This window comes from Gobius niger (genome assembly GCF_951799975.1).
Source record: "Gobius niger genome assembly, chromosome: 13".
In the NCBI taxonomy this organism is placed as follows: Eukaryota; Metazoa; Chordata; class Actinopteri; order Gobiiformes; family Gobiidae; genus Gobius; species Gobius niger.
The window spans coordinates 1,770,330-1,792,578 of NC_136864.1; the positions used below are offsets into that span (position 1 = coordinate 1,770,330).

General features: G+C 46.8%; 1 protein-coding gene across 17 annotated transcripts in view; it reads right to left on the minus strand.

Moving 5' to 3' along the window:
• Positions 1–833: 833 nt before the first annotated feature.
• syngap1b (synaptic Ras GTPase activating protein 1b) overlaps positions 834–22,249 on the minus strand; it is a 94,716-nt gene continuing 73,300 nt past the window's right edge. For 10 of the 17 annotated variants that reach the window (XM_079569319.1, XM_079569317.1, XM_079569315.1 and 7 more), the window contains 2 exons: positions 17,975–18,047; positions 5,306–5,659 (listed from right to left, as the gene is read on the minus strand). In XM_079569319.1, coding sequence (XP_079425445.1) covers positions 5,363–5,659; positions 17,975–18,047 — 370 coding nt within the window. In that variant the 3' untranslated portion in view covers positions 5,306–5,362. Of the gene's footprint in view, positions 1,867–5,305; positions 5,660–12,473; positions 12,536–17,974; positions 18,048–22,249 lie in introns of those variants that run through there. The other 7 variants (XM_079569322.1, XM_079569321.1, XM_079569320.1 and 4 more) reach the window with 3 other exon arrangements.

Here is a 22,249-nt window from a genome sequence, read left to right on the forward strand (position 1 = left end):
TTTTCAGCCCAATGTTTGCCCCATTTCTCCCCAATTCTTATATATTTTTTCTCTATTTTGCCCAATTTTTTCCCAATCATTTGTTTGCCCAATGTTACATTTTGTTTTATAAATTGTATAATTTTTTTCTTGTTTTCCCCATAAAATATTCTTCCCATTTTTTCAAAAATGTTCTGCTCAATGTTTGCCCCATTTCTCCCCAATTCTAACATATTTTCCCCAATTTTTGCCCCAATTTTTAAATTTATTTTCAATATTTTTTTATAAATTGTTCCCATTTTTTCCAATTTTTTCAGCCCAATGTTTGCCCCATTTCTCCCCAATGATTACACATTTTTCCCTTCTTTCAATTTATTCCCTATTGTTTCCCCCCCATTTTTCTCATATTCCTGATTTTTTTATTTAAATTTTTCCCCCCAACTTCCCCTCATTTTTGCCACACACTGGAGATGAACCTGATATTGTGAAGCTGCAGATCCTCCACACATTACAGACGACAGATATCTGAGTACAGGTAAAAAGTATAAGAAACCAAGTATCGTTAAAGCAACACTGCACCGGTGCCCAGCCCGAACCACGACGGGCGCGAGCGACGTTCTGCGAGGTCACGTGAGATAAAGTCAAAATCCTTAAAGCTAAATTTTCACAGTGGCAAAACACATTTACAGCGATTGTAACTTTAGGGACACGTTCTGTGAGTAAAGTTCGAAGCAGATTCTAAGGCAGGTAAATGCTGAATCCACACACGGGACAGTCCTGTGGAAGGTCCTGCATGATGCCTAATGAAGAAGAGGCTGAATCTAGGACCTGTCGGTGGTGATTAGTGTTGCAGTAATTTGGACGAACGTGACTCGCGCTCTCTGATTGTCGGCCCTGGACGTGCGCCCCATGTGCCTCTCTCTCCCGTGCGCTGGAGAAGGCGGGGCTAATGCCACATGTCCATGCCTTAAGAGTCCTCTCCAAACAAACCCATTGTTCCACAGTCTATAAAGAAGCCATCCAACATCATCCCCCTGAGGAGAGCTCCATGGCCAGGGCAGTCTGGTCAGTGTACACTTGAAGGTTATAGAGTCTGACGTCGAAAGGTCCGGGGTCCTCTCCAGTCTCAGTGAAAAGAGGCCATTGTCTGTATCAAGAAGTAAAATGTGTTTTTCTGGAAGCACAGCTCAAAGCAGCTGTATCTAGGCAATGTAAGAATAAGCTTATATCATATAAATATATATTATTTATGGACCAAAGTCCACTATTCAAAGTTTAGTGAAGCAAAGGTTTTGATTTGAAGCGGTGCATATTTCATGTCATTTGTCAGTCTTACATACATTCAAACAGTGAACCAAAAACACACTTGTAAAAAAGTCAATAGTTGTTATTATGTAGTAATATATAACTTCTAATAGATATTAATAATGTCTCTGTTTTCCATAATCAATATTAGATGATAAAAATAATGAATTTGAACTCAGTTGAAGAAAGTCAAGCACCTTTAGATAAACTTGTGCCTCCTGCAGTGCCCTCTCTCCGGTCCCTAGTCCGTGGCCTCTGTGCGTGTTCATGTGCATAGCTGTTCATTAATGCTCCGCAGAGCATCTGCCTAAAACGCCCAACCTGAGCACCTGCAGCCAGTCCCATCAGAGAGAGAGTGCCCAGGGCATGTGCGCTGGCCCCAGCACTCTTCACATGGTCCGCTGGGGGGCCGCGCACGCCTTTGTGCAAACTTTGTGGGACCGGAGGCCCAAGTTCTCCCTTTGTCAGCCAATCGCGTCCCGAGAAAGTGCTCTGGACATTTGGCCGTGCCATCCCACAGACTGGCGATGGCGCATCAGCCAACTAGGTTCCACATTGTTCTCCATGAAGCTGTGAGAGTGGCTGGGGAAACAGACAGAAGAGCATGAGAGCTGCAGCCCTCAGCTCCAACAGTTACCTGAGTCTTCCAGAGGTTTATCACTGAGGTATTTGACTAAGTCACTGACATGACCCTGTGTGAGATGGAAGTTCCCTCCTGACGTCCCTCTGCATTCACATGCACACTCATGTCATTGTGAACAGAGACATTAGACAGACAGAACACCTGAGACACATGAGACATACAGACAGGCCTTTCAGCTGAGGAGAAGACGTTACACACAACAGTTACTGCAGTGACAGGCAGCAGAGGTACAGGGATTGTCAGAGAGTTTGAGAGGAATAATGAAAAGACCATCGTTGTTACTGTATATAAAACTGTGGGTAAAGTCTGCACAGGAGGAGCAGGTGATGTATGTAGAGCCCTGACAGTGCACACGCAACAGACACAGAGTGATGGACACACGTCTCACTGGGAAATGGCACCATTCGTTTGTGTTTAGCACCAGTTGGTCACATGTTGGTTCTGAGAAATTGAGAAGAGAAAGAGAAGAGAGTTCCTTCCCAAAAGCCACCCAGTCATCCCCTCAGCGCGAGCGACTCCTCAGTCCACTCTCGGTTTCAGGTCGAGGTCTTTCAGCCAAAGGCACTGGACAAACGCCTCCCTGCACCCGCCATGTCAGCGTGAGATGACACACAGAAATATTGCACCTACGATGTGAAACCAGCACTTCATTCATGGCCAATATCCTAAACCAGGAGAAGGGTCCGGGACACCAGAACGTCCGCCTCCCTAAAGGACACACCCTCCGTCCTTGTAAACAAGTCACTTTCCCTTTGGCACAGTAGTCATGGTTTGAAGAGTGACGTGGGTATTTAAGGTCTGACACATGCGTCTCCTCCAAAGCTATGTTGCATATGATTGTTCTGCTGTTTCGTCGCACTTAAGCCTCTTAGCCCCCGCCGGAACCGAGCACGTGTTCTCCGGTCTGGCTTTACCCGAATCTAAAGGCGACAAAAAGGAGACGAAAGCCACAAAAACGGCAACAGAAAAGTGACAGAAATATGTGACGAAAACACAACAAAAAGTATGAAGGTTCATTTGTGTTTTTATTATCAAAGTGTTTTTTATAAACTGAATTTATGTAACTGAGTATTTTGCATCTGTGTCTCAGCAACCATACTGAAAACAAATTCAGTGTCATTTTTTTCTGCAGCTAAAAATAGATAAGGAAAAAACATGGCTTTAAGTCCAATGCTAACTGTTCCATGTAAACCAATGGACGGCGCTAGGCTAGGCTAACCCATAGAAATGAGTGAGCGCTAAGCTAGTTTGGGGGCCGTTGTTTGCCCCATTTTTACCCAGTTTCCTTTAAAACAAATGATCTATTTTGCCCATTTTTTTCAATTATTTTTTGCCCAATGTTTGCCCCATTTTGTTTATAAATTGTTCCCTATTTTCTTTTCTTGTTTTTACCAAATTATTCCCAATTCTTTGCCCCATTTTTGCCCTATTTTTTCTTTATTCTTCCCAAACATGGCTTTATGTCCAATGCTAACCGTTCCATGTAAACCAATGGACGGCGCTAGGCTAGGCTAACCCATAGAAATGAGTGAGCGCTAAGCTAACACTCGGGACAGGATTAAAGGAAGTGACTTTTTCCCCCTAATTTTTTATGTTAGTTTGGGGGCCGTTGTTTGCCCCATTTTTACCCAGTTTCCTTAAAAAAAAATCTCTATTTTGCCAATTTTTTTCAATTATTTTTTGCCCAATGTTTGACCCATTTCTCCCCAATTCTTCCAGTATTTTTGGCCCATTTTGTTTATAAATTGTTCCCCATGAGTGAGCGCTAAGCTAACACTCGCTTATTCGTAAGTTTCTATACAAACTTATAGAAAATTTCATTTTTGGCTTAAGTGAGTCATTTTAACTCTACTTTGACGTTTGGATCTGATTGGCTGTCTGTCATTACACAAATACACAGATTTTTTTGGTCAATATGGTGAAATACAGATGCAAAAAGTTCAGTTACATAATTTCAGTGTAAAAAAAAAGGGTTATAATAAAAGCACAAATGAACCTTCATAAAAAAGCCACAAAACGGCAACAGAAAAAGCTCTGTTTAGTTCTGTAGGTCTTAGCTTTGGCCTATAGAGTTACCATGGAGATCGGCCATCTTTGCAGCTGTTAGCATACATTTCCATTGACTAACATTAGCTAAAAACAGTTTAAAAAGTGGAGAAAATAGCCGTGGAACAGCTCCGTTAGCTGCTGAGTTACTGTGGTAAAAACATCTAACTCACTGTGGTCTCCAAGTGTTTTAATGTGAACAATAACTCTTGTATTTTAACTTCTAAAATCTCCATTAGTTTACAATTGGCTTGTTGCACCGTATGGCTATGCTAGTTCCTCTGACCTGAAGGTGTGAGCGCCAGTACTTCCTGTCTATATTCTTTTCCTGGAATAATAATATAAATAAAAAAATATACATAAAACGGCACTATTTCAAATTGTGTAATGCATTAACCCCTTAACCCCCGCCTGAACCGAGCACATTTTCTCCAGTTCGGCTTTACCCCAGTCCAAAAGCTTCTGGAAAAAAGCTGTGAAAATAGCAACAGAACTGAGACGAAATCAATGACGGAAATGAGACAAAAAAGTGAGAAAACATTGACATAAAAGTGGCGAAAAATTGATGAAAAAGTGGCAAAAATGTGACAAAAAAATGACAAAAATGTGATAAAAAAAATGACGAAAAAATGACCAAAATGTGAGAAAAATACGATAAAACATTGACGAAAAAAGGACAAAAATGTGATACAAATTTGACCAAAAAAATTACAAAAAAATTGACAGAAAAGGACAAAACTTTGACCAAAAAAAGGACAAAAATGTGACAAAAAAATGACAAAAATGTGACTAAAAAAAGACAAAAATTTGATAAAAAATTGACGAAAAAAAAAAAAAAGCGACAAAAATGAGTTGAATCCCCAACCAAAAAATGATGAAAAAAAAAATGTGATGACGTGAGAAAAAAGATCCTCTCGGTTCAGGCGGGGGTTACAGAGGTTAAATTAGCCTTTAGCTTCAAGACAAACTCTCTGATCCTCACAAACATAAACGTCTCCTCTATATGGAAATATTTCTACCAGGAACTCACTGGTCTGAGCTCATCTTAATGGAAATGAACACGAACAGGAAGTACTAGCGCCCACAGCTTCAGCTCAGAGGAACTAGCGTAGCCACATTGTGCAACAAGCCGATTGCTGCTAATCCCATAATGCTTAGCGATATGACGTCACATTCCCGAACTCTATAGGCTGAAACCTTTTAGATTTGGGTAAAGCCGAGCTCGGTTAAGGCGGGGGTGAAGACGTTAAATGCTGCTTCTGCATATATTGGGGGGGGGGGACGGGGTCAGCGTCTTGTCCTGCAAGACGACCACCGGCGGGCGGGCGGGCGGGACCACGGTCGTGCGAGCCCTTTGAAAGTCGCCCGGACAGTCTCTCTCTGATCGGCTCAGCGCGGCGCTCGGCTCTTCCCTGCTACGCTTGTTGTCATGGTAGTAGTAGCTACGGGGGCGGGTGTTTGGTTGCCATGGAGCTCTCCGTTCGGACTGTGATGTTGGAGTGGCGTGGGCACAGAGGGAGGGTCTACGTTTGGGTTTGGCAGGACTCCGTTTGGAGGGGGGGCGTTGTCGGAGGAGGAGAGGGCCGCTGATGTTGTCGGTGGAGGCTGGCTCACGGCTCCGGGCGCTCCCCCGTCAGAGCGCCTCACACCGGGGTCTGCTGAACCCATGGAGGGAAGCTGGGCCTCCTGGTGACATAGAGAGAGAGGGGGGAGGGACATGGACCAACACAAGGCCATGGGGGGACGCACGCCAATCAAAAGGAAGGGATGGTGTGTGACGTCCAAAGGAAAAAAAGGATGAACATTGAGAATGAGAGGACAGCGGGAAAGGAGGGGGGGACAAACAGAGATATAAAGAGGCGCGGTGAGTTCCAGGTCGGATGAAAACATTCACAGAAATGGCCACTCGGGGACAGAGAGAGTGAGGTCACTGCGTCTGCTGCCCACCTTTCATTAGCATCAACAACAGAGCTGCGTTTACCCAGGAGCGAGAACGGACCACGGTCACACAGAAGCTCCCGCCGCCGCCGTCGGACCGCCGGACGGAGGAGGCGGAGCTCTCCGATCTACGGTCGTCTGTTTCTGACCCTGCTCAAACCTCACCCACGACTGGAGCAACAGGGCGGAGCTGAGGGTCACTTTTCAGGGTCACGGTCGCAGAGGAGCGAGAACACAGGCCTGGAGGTTCATGAGGCGGATACACATGCTTTATGAGGAGGTTTCCGATGACATCACGCGTAGTTCCGGCCGCCATTTTGAAAACCGAGGTAGAATTACTGCAGTGCTACAACATGAGGATGAAAGACTGTGGCCTTTTTTTATTTACTCGTGATCATTGCTCAAGAAGAGAACAGTTAAAACACGGCCCAGAGCCGCACGTTTATGTGAAATAAGCAACAAATCTCAGTCTGAGTCAGTGTTCAAGCCGCTCAAGTCGTTAGCCTGCTACCGGTTAGCAACTGTCAATGGCTTCAACACGATAAACACTGCGGAAATACTACAGTAACAGCTCTGACCTCTGTCACATGTTGTATTCTGTGGTTCAGGGCTTTCTCTTGGAGAGGTCGGAGCTAAGCTGTTGAAATGCTAACCAGTAGCATGCTAACGTCTTGAGCAGCTTAAACACTGACTCACTGGTTTCTTCACATAAACGTGCGTCTCTGGGGCCGTGTTTTAACTGGTATCTCCTTGAGCAATGATTGCGAGTACATAAAAATGCCACTGTCAATCAGTTGTCTTTCATTTTCCTCCTGAGTAGCCATTCCGGTATTCAAAATGGCCGCCATAACAACAACAGTCACATGACTGAGAAGCATGTATAGGGCCTTTTATTGGTGGATTATGACCAAGACTTTGATAAAGCCCAGTCACTGGATCCATCTTCCACCACAGCCTGGCAGGAGGCGCCGTTAGCCACGCAGGTGTTTGTGTTTGTGGAGGACTGAGCTGCGCCTGGTGGTCTGCAGGAGGCGCTGTTAGTCACGCAGGTGTTTGTGTTTGTGTTTGTGGAGGACGGAGCTGTGCCTGGTGGTCTGCAGGAGGCGCCGTTAGTCACGCAGGTGTTTGTGTTTGTGGAGGACTGAGCTGCGCCTGGTGGTCTGCAGGAGGCGCCGTTAGTCACGCAGGTGTTTGTGTTTGTGTTTGTGGAGGACGGAGCTGTGCCTGGTGGTCTGCAGGAGGCGCCGTTAGTCACGCAGGTGTTTGTGTTTGTGTTTGTGGAGGACGGAGCTGTGCCTGGTGGTCTGCAGGAGGCGCCGTTAGTCACGCAGGTGTTTGTGTTTGTGTTTGTGGAGGACGGAGCTGTGCCTGGTGGTCTGCAGGAGGCGCCGTTAGTCACGCAGGTGTTTGTGGAGGACGGAGCTGTGCCTGGCCGTCTGCAGGAGGCGCCGTTAGTCATGCAGGTGTTTGTGTTTGTGGAGGACGTAGCTGTGCCTGGTGGTCTGCAGGAGGCGCCGTTAGTCATGCAGGTGTTTGTGTTTGTGGAGGACGGAGCTGTGCCTGGTGGTCTGCAGGAGGCGCCGTTAGCCACACAGGTGTTTGTGTTTGTGGAGGACGTAGCTGTGCCTGGTGGTCTGCAGGAGGCGCCGTTAGTCACGCAGGTGTTTGTGTTTGTGTTTGTGGAGGACGGAGCTGTGCCTGGTGGTCTGCAGGAGGCGCCGTTAGCCACGCAGGTGTTTGTGTTTGTGGAGGACGGAGCTGTGCAGGGCCGAGTGTCGGGTAATGATGTTACACTCCTGACCGTCAGTGATCACCGGTTTGCCTGGTCACTGCTCGTAGGTTCACGTGTGAGTGTTGACCATGTCCAGCTTTAAGGGCCGTCTCAGCAGAGAGGGGTGGATTGATTGCGAACCTTCCAAGTGGCCAATTTCACCAGCCTCGGTGAAAACAAACAATTTGAGCGGAGACTCCGCGCGGTCCGAGAGGTCTCCGCGGTCTCAAGCAGCGCCTGCAGTTTTGTAAAGACTGTTTGTTGTCCTGAACCTGTGAGACGTTTCTGTGATGTCCCTGAAATGTCTCCCAGACTCTTTATTATTATTTATTTGTCTGACCCAATTTATGACGTCATAGAAAATAAAGACTTTTTCGCTCGGTTACTCACATAACTCAAGTAACATTTCCTCCAAGTACTTGTTTACTTTTACTGTTTGGGTCACTGCTTTCTACTTGTACTTGAGTGAAATTACTTCAACGTAACGTAACTCTTACTTCTCTTACTCTTACTAGTAAATATTCCGGCTGCTCTGCCCAGTAGGGCTGGGTATCGATCCGGGTTCCCCAAATCGATTCAATTTGATAACATTTTTTATTCAGTTAAGGATTTCACTGCACCAATGTGACTTGGATATAGCAGAAACTAACTCTTACTAACACATGAATATTCAAATTAAGAACTGGACCCAAAGCTGTAACATTAATCGTGTACTTTATATGAACATGGCCAGACCAAAACAGAAATAAAGACGTCACATGGCATTATTATACAGTGAAGATCCCGCCCTTATGCCCTTTTTATCACTTCACTGGCTGCCTGTGCACTTTAGGATCCATTTTAAACTGCTTCTGTTTGTTTTTAAATATCTTAACGGTGTCGCCCCACTGTACCTCTCTGAGCTCTTACACCCGTACAAGCCTTTGCGTTCTCTCAGGTCGGCTGATCAGCTCCTCCTCAGCGTCCCAAAGACCGAACGAAAGCTCAGAGAGGATCGGGCTTTTGCGGTGGCTGCACCAAAATTATGGAACGAGTTGCCTTTACACATAAGACAGGCTTCTTCTGTGCCTGTTTTTAAATCTGTTCTTAAAACGCACTTGTTCACTTTGGCTTTTAACACAGCTTGAGTTTTTGACATTTTACCAGATTTTATTCATTTGTATTCGATGCACCTTTTGTATTGTATTTTATGTTATGTTTGACCTTGGTAGCACTTTGGTCAACTCACTTGTTTTAAAGTGCATTATAAATAAAGTTGCCATTGCCATTTTTAGGAACAGGCTTCGTCAGAGCTGGGGAGGAGGAGCCTGTTGACGGTCGATAACACGGGGAGGAGCGAGGAACGACAATTCCAGACCTTCGACCACCTCTGTTCGTGACACAGCTGCTTCAGACCAAGTCGACCTCTCGGAGACCATCCAGAGATCAAACATGTCAGTTTTCATGGAGGCCTGGAGACTCGCCTCATCTCCAGAAACTCAAGTCCCCAACCAGTCTCCAGGCCGGTGAAACAGGCCATTAAACATCCATTTTGGTGATGTATCAAACGGCGGCGAGGTGTCCATCTTCAATGACGGTCCTTGAGTCTTCTGTACTCGTAGTGTCGAACATGTCGCCTCTTCATCCAAACGGCTTCGTCAGCAACACTGAACGAAGCCTTTTGGATGAAACTTCCGACACTTCAACTACAGAAGACGACTCAAGAACCATTGAAGTTTAGATGTAGTGATATTAAAGCAGCTTCGGGACATTGAACATGCAGTGGTTTGTGTAAAGTCTGTCCAGGCTTGTTTCTGCGACCCTGAAAAGTGACCCTTAAAGCTGATGATTGTGCTTGTAAAGTCAGCAGACATGCGTTCGTAAAGACAGCAGTGAGTTTGGATCACGTCTAACCCTCCGAACCTTTGCCCCGTCTCACTTTAAAGCAGCTGTGAGTGCAGATATCAGACTGTGCCGTCCACACGGGGCCCATTTAGAGGAGGAAATGAAGCCCAATCTGCAGAATGAACTGGCAATCGCTCCGCAGCGCGATACTGTCCCTGCGTCCCTGTCATACGCCCGAGCTGCCATCAAACCGGTCACAACCAGTTACCCCCGAGAGCCGGACTTCTCTGGAGCGTCAGGAGCGATGGAGGGGCCGAGTCCGTGGACGGCAGCGCTTGTTAGTAGCCGAGGTCTGAAGGGTGTGAAGGATGGAGGGATGAGGTTAGAGGGGTAAAGACAGGGGGGGGGGGGGAGGTTTCGGGATGTGGTTGGGACAGCTTCCGGTGAACAAAAAGACTGAAGCGTTGGCTTTGAGAGGACGAATGAGCCGGACTTTTCTCTTCTCAATCAGAACCACAGAGCTAACTGGTGCTACCACACACAGGTGCGAGGATGTCGGAAACACGGGCCCGGTCGTCTCGGCGGCGCTGCCATTAATATCCATGTGTGGAGCTCCACGCATGTCTATTAAAGCCCCGTCACTGGGGGGGGGGGGGTACAGAAGCTATGTGTTTCCTGACATCCGTCCCAACTTACCCCACTGCTCCACTCCAGGGCGCTGTATCCCGGAAGGCCTTAGAGCGAAACCCGCTGAGGTGCTTTCGGAGTCTGTGCTACCAATAAATGTGCTGGTGGGAGGATGAACGAGGGGAAAGCACGGGGCGTCTTTGGCAGGACCCGGAAGTCTTCTTAGGGAGGAACGAGTCCCCGTTGTTTCCAAATGGCTCGTGAGTCCGTGTTTCACTCTAAGGCCTTCAGTGCTACCGAGAGGTCGAGCACCTGAGACAGAAGCTCGCCCACACTTACTGAGACCAGGCTTACCATCTCCCCTGCCCCGTGAGGCCCCGTGAGGCCCTGCTGCCCCGTGAGGAAACCTGCCCCGTGAGGAAACCTGCCCCGCGAGGCCCCGCCCTGCCCCGTGAGGCCCTGCTGTGGTGTGCACTTTGGGTTAGGGTTATAGGCACGGTTCCGGAGGGCTCCCAACCCACGTGAAAGAACAAACAGAACACAGAAGTGGCGCCTGATGCATGGCAGACAGACGTATGTGGGACGAGGGAGGAGGGGGGGGGGGACAGGGGACCCCACACTCCACGCACATGTGCCCTCCTGACAGGGGTAGGGGGGGGGGGGCAGATACGGAGATTTCTGAGAGGCACGAGCTAACGCGGACCGGGAGGTGTCTGATCAGAGGTAACAACCCTGAAGAGCTAAAGAACCAACGTTGCCCCATTTGTTAAACGTTGCTAAATCATGCTACATGTTCTGGAGTTTAAGGCAGGAATAGTTTACGTTTTGGGGACACACTAGGTCTGCACGATGGAGGTTTCAGCCTCAGCGGTGACCGAGTGATCAGGATTAAACGTCGCTGTAGGAGAATCGTTTGTTTGTTACATTTAAGACTAGGCTCAAAACGTACCTCTTCGATTTAGCTTATAATCAGGTCAGTTCGGTAAAGCCCTAACCCACAGCCTGAAGTAAAGCCCTAACCCACAGCCTGAAGTAAAGCCCTAACCCTCAGCCTGAAGTAAAGCCCTAACCCTCAGCCTGAAGTAAAGCTCTGACCCTCAGCCTGAAGTAAAGCTCTGACCCACAGCCTGAAGTAAAGCTCTGACCCACAGCCTGAAGAAAAGCTCTGACCCACAGCCTGAAGTAAAGCCCTAACCCTCAGCCTGAAGTAAAGCTCTGACCCTCAGCCTGAAGTAAAGCTCTGACCCTCAGCCTGAAGTAAAGCCCTAACCCACACTACAAAAAGTAAATATCAAGCATTGGCTTAAATGACTTAAATTGAGGAAATACATCTTGTTTTTGAGCGGTTTTCACTCATTTAGACCTTTTTCCTGATCTGACCAAGATTATTTTGCTAGTTTGAGGACATTTCAGACCAGTTCTATGGTAAATCTCGCTTGAAATAAGAAAGTAAAACTGCCAATGGGACAAGACCAGTTTTCTTACCCCATTGGCAAAGAAACGCACTTGAAAAAACGGCGAAACGAGTCAGAAACATCTCAGAGCAAGTGAAATAATCTAGGTCAAATGCCTGACTAAATCTTAACTAGTCAAAATAACAAAGATGAGGATTATTATGCTCAAATTGAGACTTCCAAACTAATCTAGTATCGAACGGAGGAACCTGCATTCTGGAATCTGAGGCCTGGACGGTCTGTGATCTTGGCCCGTCTGCTGAGGGATCCTTCGGCCCTGGGTCTCTATAGCCTGTCCGTCCATGGGAGTGGATCTCTCCTTCTGTGGTTCTCCCCAAGGTTTCTCTTTTCTCCTGCCGGGTTTTTGAGTTTTTCCTCGCCAAGCTGGAGAGTCTAAGGACGGGGGACGCCCACGCCGCTCGTCGCTACCTCCTATTGGACATTATATTTGCCTGGATTCACCTGAACTTTTAATTGTCATATTTATTGCTCTGTTTTATTGCCTTAATGTTTGGTGCAGCTGTGAGGCGACTTCTGTTGTGATATTGGGCTGTACAAAACCATTACACTTAAACTTAAACTTGTTTGTTTGTTTCTTGTTGTTGAGATTACTACATTTGTGCAGAAGTCTATAATAGATAAATCGTTTTGTGGCTTTATCGTGGCCTTTGCGGCGCGTGGCTGTGATCTACGAGGCCGTTTAGGATCCGGGACGACCATTCGACCTCTGCGCGGTTATGGGTTAGTAGCGGTAGCTGTCGGTCGTGCTCGTGGTGATCTTGCCTGGTGGTGTGTCATGACATAAAGAGCTGGGACGACATAAAGAGAGCAGATGGGGGGGCGTTTGATGGATGAACGGGTGACAGCGGGCCGGGCGGTTGTTTACCTGGGCATTCGCGATGGCGCCGGAGCCACGCGGGGCTGCACTAGGATGGACTGACGCCTCCCCTAAGAGAAATCACCGTATCTCATCAACAAGGCACAGGGGAGAGAGGAGGAGGAGGAGGAGGAAGAGGAGGAGAACAGGCAGCCACACGCAAGCCAGTGTATCAGGGCCAGGCGGAGGGTCGGAGCCGGTGTGTGGAGCTGTGTGTAGGTCCCTCCAGCTTCTCAAAGGCTGTGTCCGAATGTCCGCACTCATCCCTACAGCGGGCTCCATATCAGGGTCATTAGGGCGACCCGGGACAGTGCCAGTGTTGAGCCCTCTGTCCCGGTGGATTGTCTGTGTCTCAGGTGTCCAGTGCCGCGCCTAAAGCAGCTTCACTTACTGCTGGGTTTCCACATTATATTTCCACATAACATTACTTAACACATCTTAAAGGAACAGGCCACCGTTTTTACATACTGAGATATGTTCTTACCTTAGCTGTGACGAGTTCTTTAGGACCTGTCTGATCTTCACCCGTGCCTTCAGTCACGTAAACACAGCGCAGACGGCGTTAGCATTTAGCCTCTCCCTCTCTCCTCTATAGCTCCAAAACAGGTCAAGATAGAAGCTACCGAGCTCTTCCACGTTTTCCCTATTTAAATATGGTTACGTGAAGTGTTCCACTACAAAGTATAATGACACAAAATTAAACAATGTGGATTTTCTAAGCGGATAAAAGGGGGAACTATATTGTAAGGCGTAATAATGCCACGAGTAATTTGGCATCCGCACATTAAAGTGAAGATTACTGCGCGGATTTCGAACTGACGCACCATTTTTCAACATGTTTTAATGGGACTTATTGACACTGTGTATTGCCGGGATTTTTAATTCTGGGAAAAAATGGTGACTTTTCGTCGACGACTCGTCGAGTTATTCCAAAAAACACGGATAGATGAAAAATAATAATAATAATAAGAAAAACTCTTACAATAACAATATAGCGCCGCCTGTGGCGGCACATATGCGCGTCATCGGAAAGGTCTCGCGTCCAGTAATCCACCCGTGAGGCTCATTGTCAAATACGAGCGCGTATTTGACCTCTTCTTTGTCAGTGTTTCTTAATGCGTTTTTTTTTCATATTTTTATACGAGCAACTACAAATGTACCGCTTTTGCGACGAACACCTATATCATAGGCCTCGATGCCCTGAGTCACTCCAGTAGTGTTTTGGGCATTGGGGAGGGGCCACTTTCTTGTCAATGTTGCGCCATGCCTGGATTTTTCACCTTTTTTCATGCGAGCAGTTACAAATGTGCCGCTTTCGCGGCACACGCCTATTTCACCGGACAGGTCGTGGTGCCGGGAGTCCCCCCTATTACTGTCTAATGCATGGGGAGCGCTCCGTGCTCTGGTTCTTGAGCGCTGCGTGCTCTTTTAGGGACGTGCGTTCCATGCACTGCCTGTACAATTACAATAGGCCTGAGCCCTGCAGCCGCTCGGGCCTAATAATGAAATATCGAAGGTTTTCATACCTAGACCAAGACATTCAACTATTTCACACTTCTCATCAGCAGAGAGATCCTTTCTCTTTCTCATATTGCTTGAAAATGATGGTCAGTAGTTTTTCCCTTAACTGGGCTTAGCCTGAGAACTAATCATCCCAGTCAGTGATTAACGAGCCCTGAGACACAAGACCATCCGTGAGTCTCATTGAAAGACTGAAATTTGCATAATCATGTGTAACGCAGTGTTTGCTTCAAAGACAGTCGTGTTAAATGTGTCTTAAGCTCACCCTGGAGAAAAAGCATCTACAATGTGAGTCATCAGGCGCATGTCGACATGTGGAAAGGGTTTGGTGCGTGACCTGGAAAGGCCTGGAGAGATAGAGTCACGTGATCTCCAGCGAGGAGGAAGTCGTGAGCTCCTCGATAGAGCGCTGCTGTGTGTAGTCGATGAGGGCGGACATGTGGACACAGCCTGTGGAAACCATCACCACAGCGTTCTGCAGTGAGAGAACAGCAAGAGTGATTTGTTTCCGTTCCAGAGTCTTCTCTCTCCTCGGGCCAGCGGTCTCTCCTCGTCACGTCAGAATCCTCACTCTGGCGCCGAGGGTGGAAGCGCCGTGTCGTGTGAGGGGTTTATTGGGGCAGAAATGAGCGAGTGGTTTGGCCGTGTGACTTCGAGAAACCTTTTCAGGATAAAAAAGTGAGCCGTGCACACCTGGCTTCAGAGCTTCCAAGGCACACATTAGAGAAGCCTCCTCAAACACCGGAGGACAGAGCGCGGGTGGATGTGTGAGTGAAATGGCGAGCACACATGAGCGGCTGTCCGGGTCTGGACGCGGCATGCGGAGGACAGAGGACGGGCCTGTGTCATGCACATGTGACCTCAGGACGCCGGTGACGCATGCATGAGGGGACCACACCATACTCCCACGGTACCACAGCAACACCACAGGTTCAGTAGCATCAGAACGACGGGATCTGCTTCACCCAGGAGCCCCATCCCTGTATCAGAGAGCGGCCAGTGTGTCGGGCTGGGCACCGTCAGCTCGGATCTGAACTCGGAGCTCCCTGATTATCTCCGAGTCTACAGGTCGTAATTAGCTCCTTGAGCGGCGTTCAGAGGCGTTTGTCTAAGTGACGCTCTATAATCTCTGTGGGATAAATGAAGCAGGTGGTGATACATTAGGTCTGAACTGAAGCCGACCAGTTGGACTAATATGTTGCACTGGTTTCCAAAAAAATACTTTGAGGTGTCTGAACATTTTGTAGCTGATTTAGAACTTTTATTTTCTGAAAATGACTTCCATTTTCCTGCATCAGGTCTGGTTTAAGTGGATTTGACAGTGTTTTGCATGAGGCATGGCCATGGTTTTTACTTTCTCTAGCACTGTCTGTGTAAGCTCTCAGTCGTACAGGAGTTGTCCGTCTTAGATGAAGGCTCTCGAGTCATCGTCTGTACTCTGTACATCTGTAGGACGTTTCGCCTCTTCGTCTGAAAGGCTTCATCAGCAACACTGCAGTTTAAAGACCAGTGGGAGGGGTTAACGTGGCTAAGTCGCTCATTAAAGGCAACTCTTAACCTTTGTTGTTCTAAGTCTTAGTTTCTCCTGAGTTTCAGTCTCCAAAGTCTCCAGAGCCCTCAGTTTGTGGCTCTCCAGTGACCCTTCACTAAAGCTCACAGGACAAGAGGACCAGAAGACCAGGACAGACAGAGCCCAGAAGGAAAGCTGGTGTTTCTGAAAAACTTCAGAGAATCTTTCAGCAGTTGAACACAGTCCCAGGGAACTTCAAACCGAGGAACACACTGAGGCAAACATTAGTGCATCCTGAAGATAAAACCCCGAGCCACAAACTGTTTGTGAGCAGGAAACTTTAGTGTTGCTGACGAAGCCTTTTAGATGAAGAGACGAAACGTCCTGCACTTCAACCACAGAGTACAGTCGAAGACTCAAAGACCTTCATCTTTCTGTAGTAATATTAAAACCAACCCTGAGGATGTTACAACCGTCCCAGCCGAGTGGCCTTTTTCAATAACACTTTTCAGACATATTTTTTGACATTTCTAAGAAGTGAATTTACAAATCAAATGATAAAAGTGCCTCTTGTCACCAACACACGCTCGTTTGGAAGCAACATATTCTCTTTTTGACAGATTGTGGACAGGCAGGCACCAGGACCAAGACTTTAAAAACATGCTAGACCAATAAAAACCAATGTGAGTTTGGATTCAGCATCAAACAGTCCTAAATCAGCTACAAAACTTAGACACCAAACGTGTTGTAAACCAGTGTTATTAAATCCTTAACTGGATATCCTTCATTAAAGGCGAATTATGCAACTTTTTATGTGAAAAACAAGTTGATATTATATTTCAGTGACCCAGCGGCTGTACATGGTTAACATGGTGCCTTTACTTTCCATCACAGTGGCCTTTAAGATGCTGCAGGACAAATATTATTTCTGGTTTTGGGGGTTTCTCGTAGATTTTCTGGATGGATTGACGAGTGTATGAACCAATCAGAGAAAAGCCTGATATTATTTTCTTCATTGTAAAAAGACCAAGGGCCGGACCTGCCAAAGTAAAGCACCATTTTGCCAGCATTGTCTGTACATTATGGTCATACCGTTAACGATGAAGAAAAGTTTAGGTTCTACTGAGATCTAAAGCAGGTACCGAAAAAAAAATGACTTTGTTGTTTCAGCTCAAATCAAATAATTTGTTTTTCCATCTTTTTTTCTTTCCATTTTTTCAATTTCTCGCCCAATGTTTGCCCCATTTCACCCAATGTTTTTTTCTTAGTATTATTGTTCCCCAATGGTTTTTCTTGTTTCACAGTTGTTTTTCCTTCTTACTCATTTTTCCTAATTGATTCCCTATTTTTGCCAATATTTTTTCCCAAAACAATTTTAACACGATTTTCCCTCCTTTTTAGCCACATTTCCCCCCAAATTCAAAGTCATTGGAGATGAACCCGATGTAGTGAATGTGCAGATCACACATTATTGTTCTGTTTTCTGGTTTTTGAGTATAGATCTCGGATAAAGCACCGCTCAGATATTGCCTATATATGACCTACTTGGGTGTTTTGTTTAAAATTTTGAAAGATTTGACTGTATTTTGCACATTTTTAGCGTATTCAAACAGGCATTCTACCTCTGATTTGTGTAATAAAAATCATCTTCAAAATCATCCAAAACCTCCTGAGGGCCAGAGATTCTATGCTGGAGGGCTGACGTTGCCTACCTCTGCCTTTTCTGTTTCCAAAAAGTATATAGCTTTCATAGTCTCCACCAAAATGGCAAGTGAAAACCTACCAGAAACGCTGCCTTTATGCAGATCTAGTCTAGTCATTTCTCTGTAATTCCTGAGCCAAGAAAAACACATGAGAAAGGACGGTCAGGTTTGTGAATCGAATCATTTGGGAAAACTGTTTCTCTCCCGTAGAGTGGTACGTGCACCTGCTCCGACTGAAACAGAATTACATGGACGTCTCCTGTTGGTCCAAGAGGTCACGGCGATGGAAAGTAAAGGCGCCGCGTAAACCGCTCACAGAACCGCTGAGTCACTGAACGGCCAAACATAAAAACACTTCCTCCTTCTGTAGTTTTGTCCTTCATCTCAGAACAACGGACGCCCCTTTTTGCATCACCTTCCGTCCCGATGCACCCACAGACACGGGGGCTCATGCGGCAGGCGCAGCGACATAGAAAAGTGTGTGCATGGAGGGTTTGTGAGCGGCACCAGACAGCACAGCGGCTTCAGACCCGCGTCCCCTACATGCTGCAGCGGGACACAGAGACACCCAAAGGACACCCCCCTCATTCTGCCCTCGCACACCCCGCCAGAGCCCAGTGCAGACAGAAGACTCGGGGCGGAGGACAAACAGCCGTCGGGTTCCAGAGACAGGGGTAAGGGGGGGGAGGTCATGTCCGAGGGAGGGGTGAGGGGGCAGACGAAGAGGGCGGGGGGGAGGGGGCACGCCTGCGGGACGCCACAGGGAACATACACACCTGCTCCGGGAACATCCGGATTTTTGGTTCAAGAACGGTTCCCCCTCGGATCTCGTCCTCCACGACCATGAGTCTGAGAAGCAGAAAAGGAGAGAAGAACAGGAAGTGATCATTACTGCAGTGGCCCAATGAGAACACAGAACAGGAAGTGATGATTACTGCAGTGGCCCAGTGAGAACACAGAACAGGAAGTGATGATTACTGCAGTGACCCAATGAAAACACAGAACAGGAAGTGATCATTACTGCAGTGACCCAATGAGAACACAGAACAGGAAGTGATGATTACTGCAGTGACCCAATGAGAACACAGAACAGGAAGTGATGATTACTGCAGTGACCCAATGAAAACACAGAACAGGAAGTGATCATTACTGCAGTGACCCAATGAGAACACAGAACAGGAAGTGATGATTACTGCAGTGACCCAATGAGAACACAGAACAGGAAGTGATGATTACTGCAGTGGCCCAATGAGAACACAGAACAGGAAGTGATCATTACTGCAGTGGCCCAGTGAGAACACAGAACAGGAAGTGATGATTACTGCAGTGACCCAATGAAAACACAGAACAGGAAGTGATGATTACTGCAGTGGCCCAATGAAAACACAGAACAGGAAGTGATGATTACTGCAGTGGCCCAGTGAGAACACAGAACAGGAAGTGATGATTACTGCAGTGACCCAATGAAAACACAGAACAGGAAGTGATCATTACTGCAGTGACCCAATGAGAACACAGAACAGGAAGTGATGATTACTGCAGTGACCCAATGAGAACACAGAACAGGAAGTGATGATTACTGCAGTGACCCAATGAAAACACAGAACAGGAAGTGATCATTACTGCAGTGACCCAATGAGAACACAGAACAGGAAGTGATGATTACTGCAGTGGCCCAATGAGAACACAGAACAGGAAGTGATCACTACTGCAGTGGCCCAATGAAAACACAGAACAGGAAGTGATCACTACTGCAGTGGCCCAATGAAAACACAGAACAGGAAGTGATGATTACTGCAGTGACCCAATGAAAACACAGAACAGGAAGTGATGATTACTGCAGTGGCCCAATGAGAACACAGAACAGGAAGTGATCACTACTGCAGTGGCCCAATGAGAACACAGAACAGGAAGTGATCATTACTGCAGTGGCCCAATGAAAACACAGAACAGGAAGTGATGATTACTGCAGTGACCCAATGAAAACACAGAACAGGAAGTGATGATTACTGCAGTGGCCCAATGAGAACACAGAACAGGAAGTGATCATTACTGCAGTGGCCCAATGAGAACACAGAACAGGAAGTGAATCTGCAGGTGTATCTGCAGGTGTATCTGCAGGTGTATCTGCAGGTGTATCTGCAGGTGTATCTGCAGGTGTATCTGCAGGTGTATCTGCAGGCGTATCTTCAGGTGTATCTTCAGGTGTATCTTCAGGTGTATCTTCAGGTGTATCTTCAGGTGTATCTGTGGGTGTATCTGCAGGTGTATCTTCAGGTGTATCTTCAGGTGTATCTTTAGGTGTATCTACAGGTGTATCTTCAGGTGTATCTTCAGGTGTATCTTCATGTGTATCTGTGGGTGTATCTACAGGTGTATCTTCAGGTGTATCTTCATGTGTATCTGTGGGTGTATCTTCAGGTGTATCTTCAGGTGTATCTTCAGGTGTATCTTCAGGTGTATCTGCAGGTGTATCTACAGGTGTATCTACAGGTGTATCTTCAGGTGTATCTACAGGTGTATCTACAGGTGTATCTGCAGGTGTATCTTCAGGTGTATCTTCAGGTGTATCTGCGGGTGTATCTGTGGGTGTATCTTCAGGTGTATCTTCAGGTGTATCTGCAGGTGTATCTTCAGGTGTATCTGTGGGTGTATCTGCAGGTGTATCTGTGGGTGTATCTGTGGGTGTATCTGTGGGTGTATCTGCAGTCGTATCTTCAGGTGTATCTTCAGGTGTATCTGCAGTCGTATCTTCAGGTGTATCTTCAGGTGTATCTGCGGGTGTATCTGCAGGTGTATCTGCAGGTGTATCTGCGGGTGTATCTGTGGGTGTATCTGCAGTCGTATCTTCAGGTGTATCTTCAGGTGTATCTGCGGGTGTATCTGTGGGTGTATCTTCAGGTGTATCTTCAGGTGTATCTGCAGGTGTATCTTCAGGTGTATCTGTGGGTGTATCTGCAGGTGTATCTGCAGGTGTATCTGCAGGTGTATCTGCAGGTGTATCTGCAGGTGTATCTGCAGGTGTATCTTCAGGTGTATCTGTGGGTGTATCTGCAGGTGTATCTGCAGGTGTATCTTCAGGTGTATCTGCAGGTGTATCTGCAGGTGTATCTGTGGGTGTATCTGCAGGTGTATCTGTGGGTGTATCTTCAGGTGTATCTTCAGGTGTATCTTCAGGTGTATCTTCAGGTGTATCTGTGGGTGTATCTGCAGGTGTATCTTCAGGTGTATCTTCAGGTGTATCTTTAGGTGTATCTACAGGTGTATCTTCAGGTGTATCTTCAGGTGTATCTTCATGTGTATCTGTGGGTGTATCTACAGGTGTATCTTCAGGTGTATCTTCATGTGTATCTGTGGGTGTATCTTCAGGTGTATCTTCAGGTGTATCTTCAGGTGTATCTTCAGGTGTATCTGCAGGTGTATCTACAGGTGTATCTACAGGTGTATCTTCAGGTGTATCTACAGGTGTATCTACAGGTGTATCTGCAGGTGTATCTTCAGGTGTATCTTCAGGTGTATCTGCGGGTGTATCTGTGGGTGTATCTTCAGGTGTATCTTCAGGTGTATCTGCAGGTGTATCTTCAGGTGTATCTGTGGGTGTATCTGCAGGTGTATCTGTGGGTGTATCTGTGGGTGTATCTGTGGGTGTATCTGCAGTCGTATCTTCAGGTGTATCTTCAGGTGTATCTGCAGTCGTATCTTCAGGTGTATCTTCAGGTGTATCTGCGGGTGTATCTGCAGGTGTATCTGCAGGTGTATCTGCGGGTGTATCTGTGGGTGTATCTGCAGTCGTATCTTCAGGTGTATCTTCAGGTGTATCTGCGGGTGTATCTGTGGGTGTATCTTCAGGTGTATCTTCAGGTGTATCTGCAGGTGTATCTTCAGGTGTATCTGTGGGTGTATCTGCAGGTGTATCTGCAGGTGTATCTGCAGGTGTATCTGCAGGTGTATCTGCAGGTGTATCTGCAGGTGTATCTTCAGGTGTATCTGTGGGTGTATCTGCAGGTGTATCTGCAGGTGTATCTTCAGGTGTATCTGCAGGTGTATCTGCAGGTGTATCTGTGGGTGTATCTGCAGGTGTATCTGTGGGTGTATCTGTGGGTGTATCTTCAGGTGTATCTTCAGGTGTATCTGCAGGTGTATCTTCAGGTGTATCTGTGGGTGTATCTGCAGGTGTATCTGCAGGTGTATCTGTGGGTGTATCTTCAGGTGTATCTTCAGGTGTATCTGCAGGTGTATCTTCAGGTGTATCTGCAGGTGTATCTTCAGGTGTATCTGTGGGTGTATCTTCAGGTGTATCTGCAGGTGTATCTGCGGGTGTATCTGTGGGTGTATCTGTGGGTGTATCTGAGGGTGTATCTGCAGGTGTATCTGCAGGTGTATCTTCAGGTGTATCTTCAGGTGTATCTTCAGGTGTATCCGCAGGTGTATCTGCAGGTGTATCTTCAGGTGTATCTTCAGGTGTATCTTCAGGTGTATCTTCAGGTGTATCTGCAGGTGTATCTTCAGGTGTATCTTCAGGTGTATCTTCAGGTGTATCTTCAGGTGTATCTTCAGGTGTATCTGTGGGTGTATCTGTGGGTGTATCTTCAGGTGTATCTGTGGGTGTATCTTCAGGTGTATCTTCAGGTGTATCTGCAGGTGTATCTTCAGGTGTATCTGCAGGTGTATCTGCGGGTGTATCTTCAGGTGTATCTTCAGGTGTATCTTCAGGTGTATCTTCAGGTGTATCTTCAGGTGTATCTTCAGGTGTATCTGTGGGTGTATCTTCAGGTGTATCTTCAGGTGTATCTGCAGGTGTATCTTCAGGTGTATCTGTGGGTGTATCTTCAGGTGTATCTTCAGGTGTATCTTCAGGTGTATCTGTGGGTGTATCTTCAGGTGTATCTGTGGGTGTATCTTCAGGTGTATCTTCAGGTGTATCTTCAGGTGTATCTGTGGGTGTATCTTCAGGTGTATCTGTGGGTGTATCTTCAGGTGTATCTGCAGGTGTATCTTCAGGTGTATCTTCAGGTGTATCTTCAGGTGTATCTGTGGGTGTATCTTCAGGT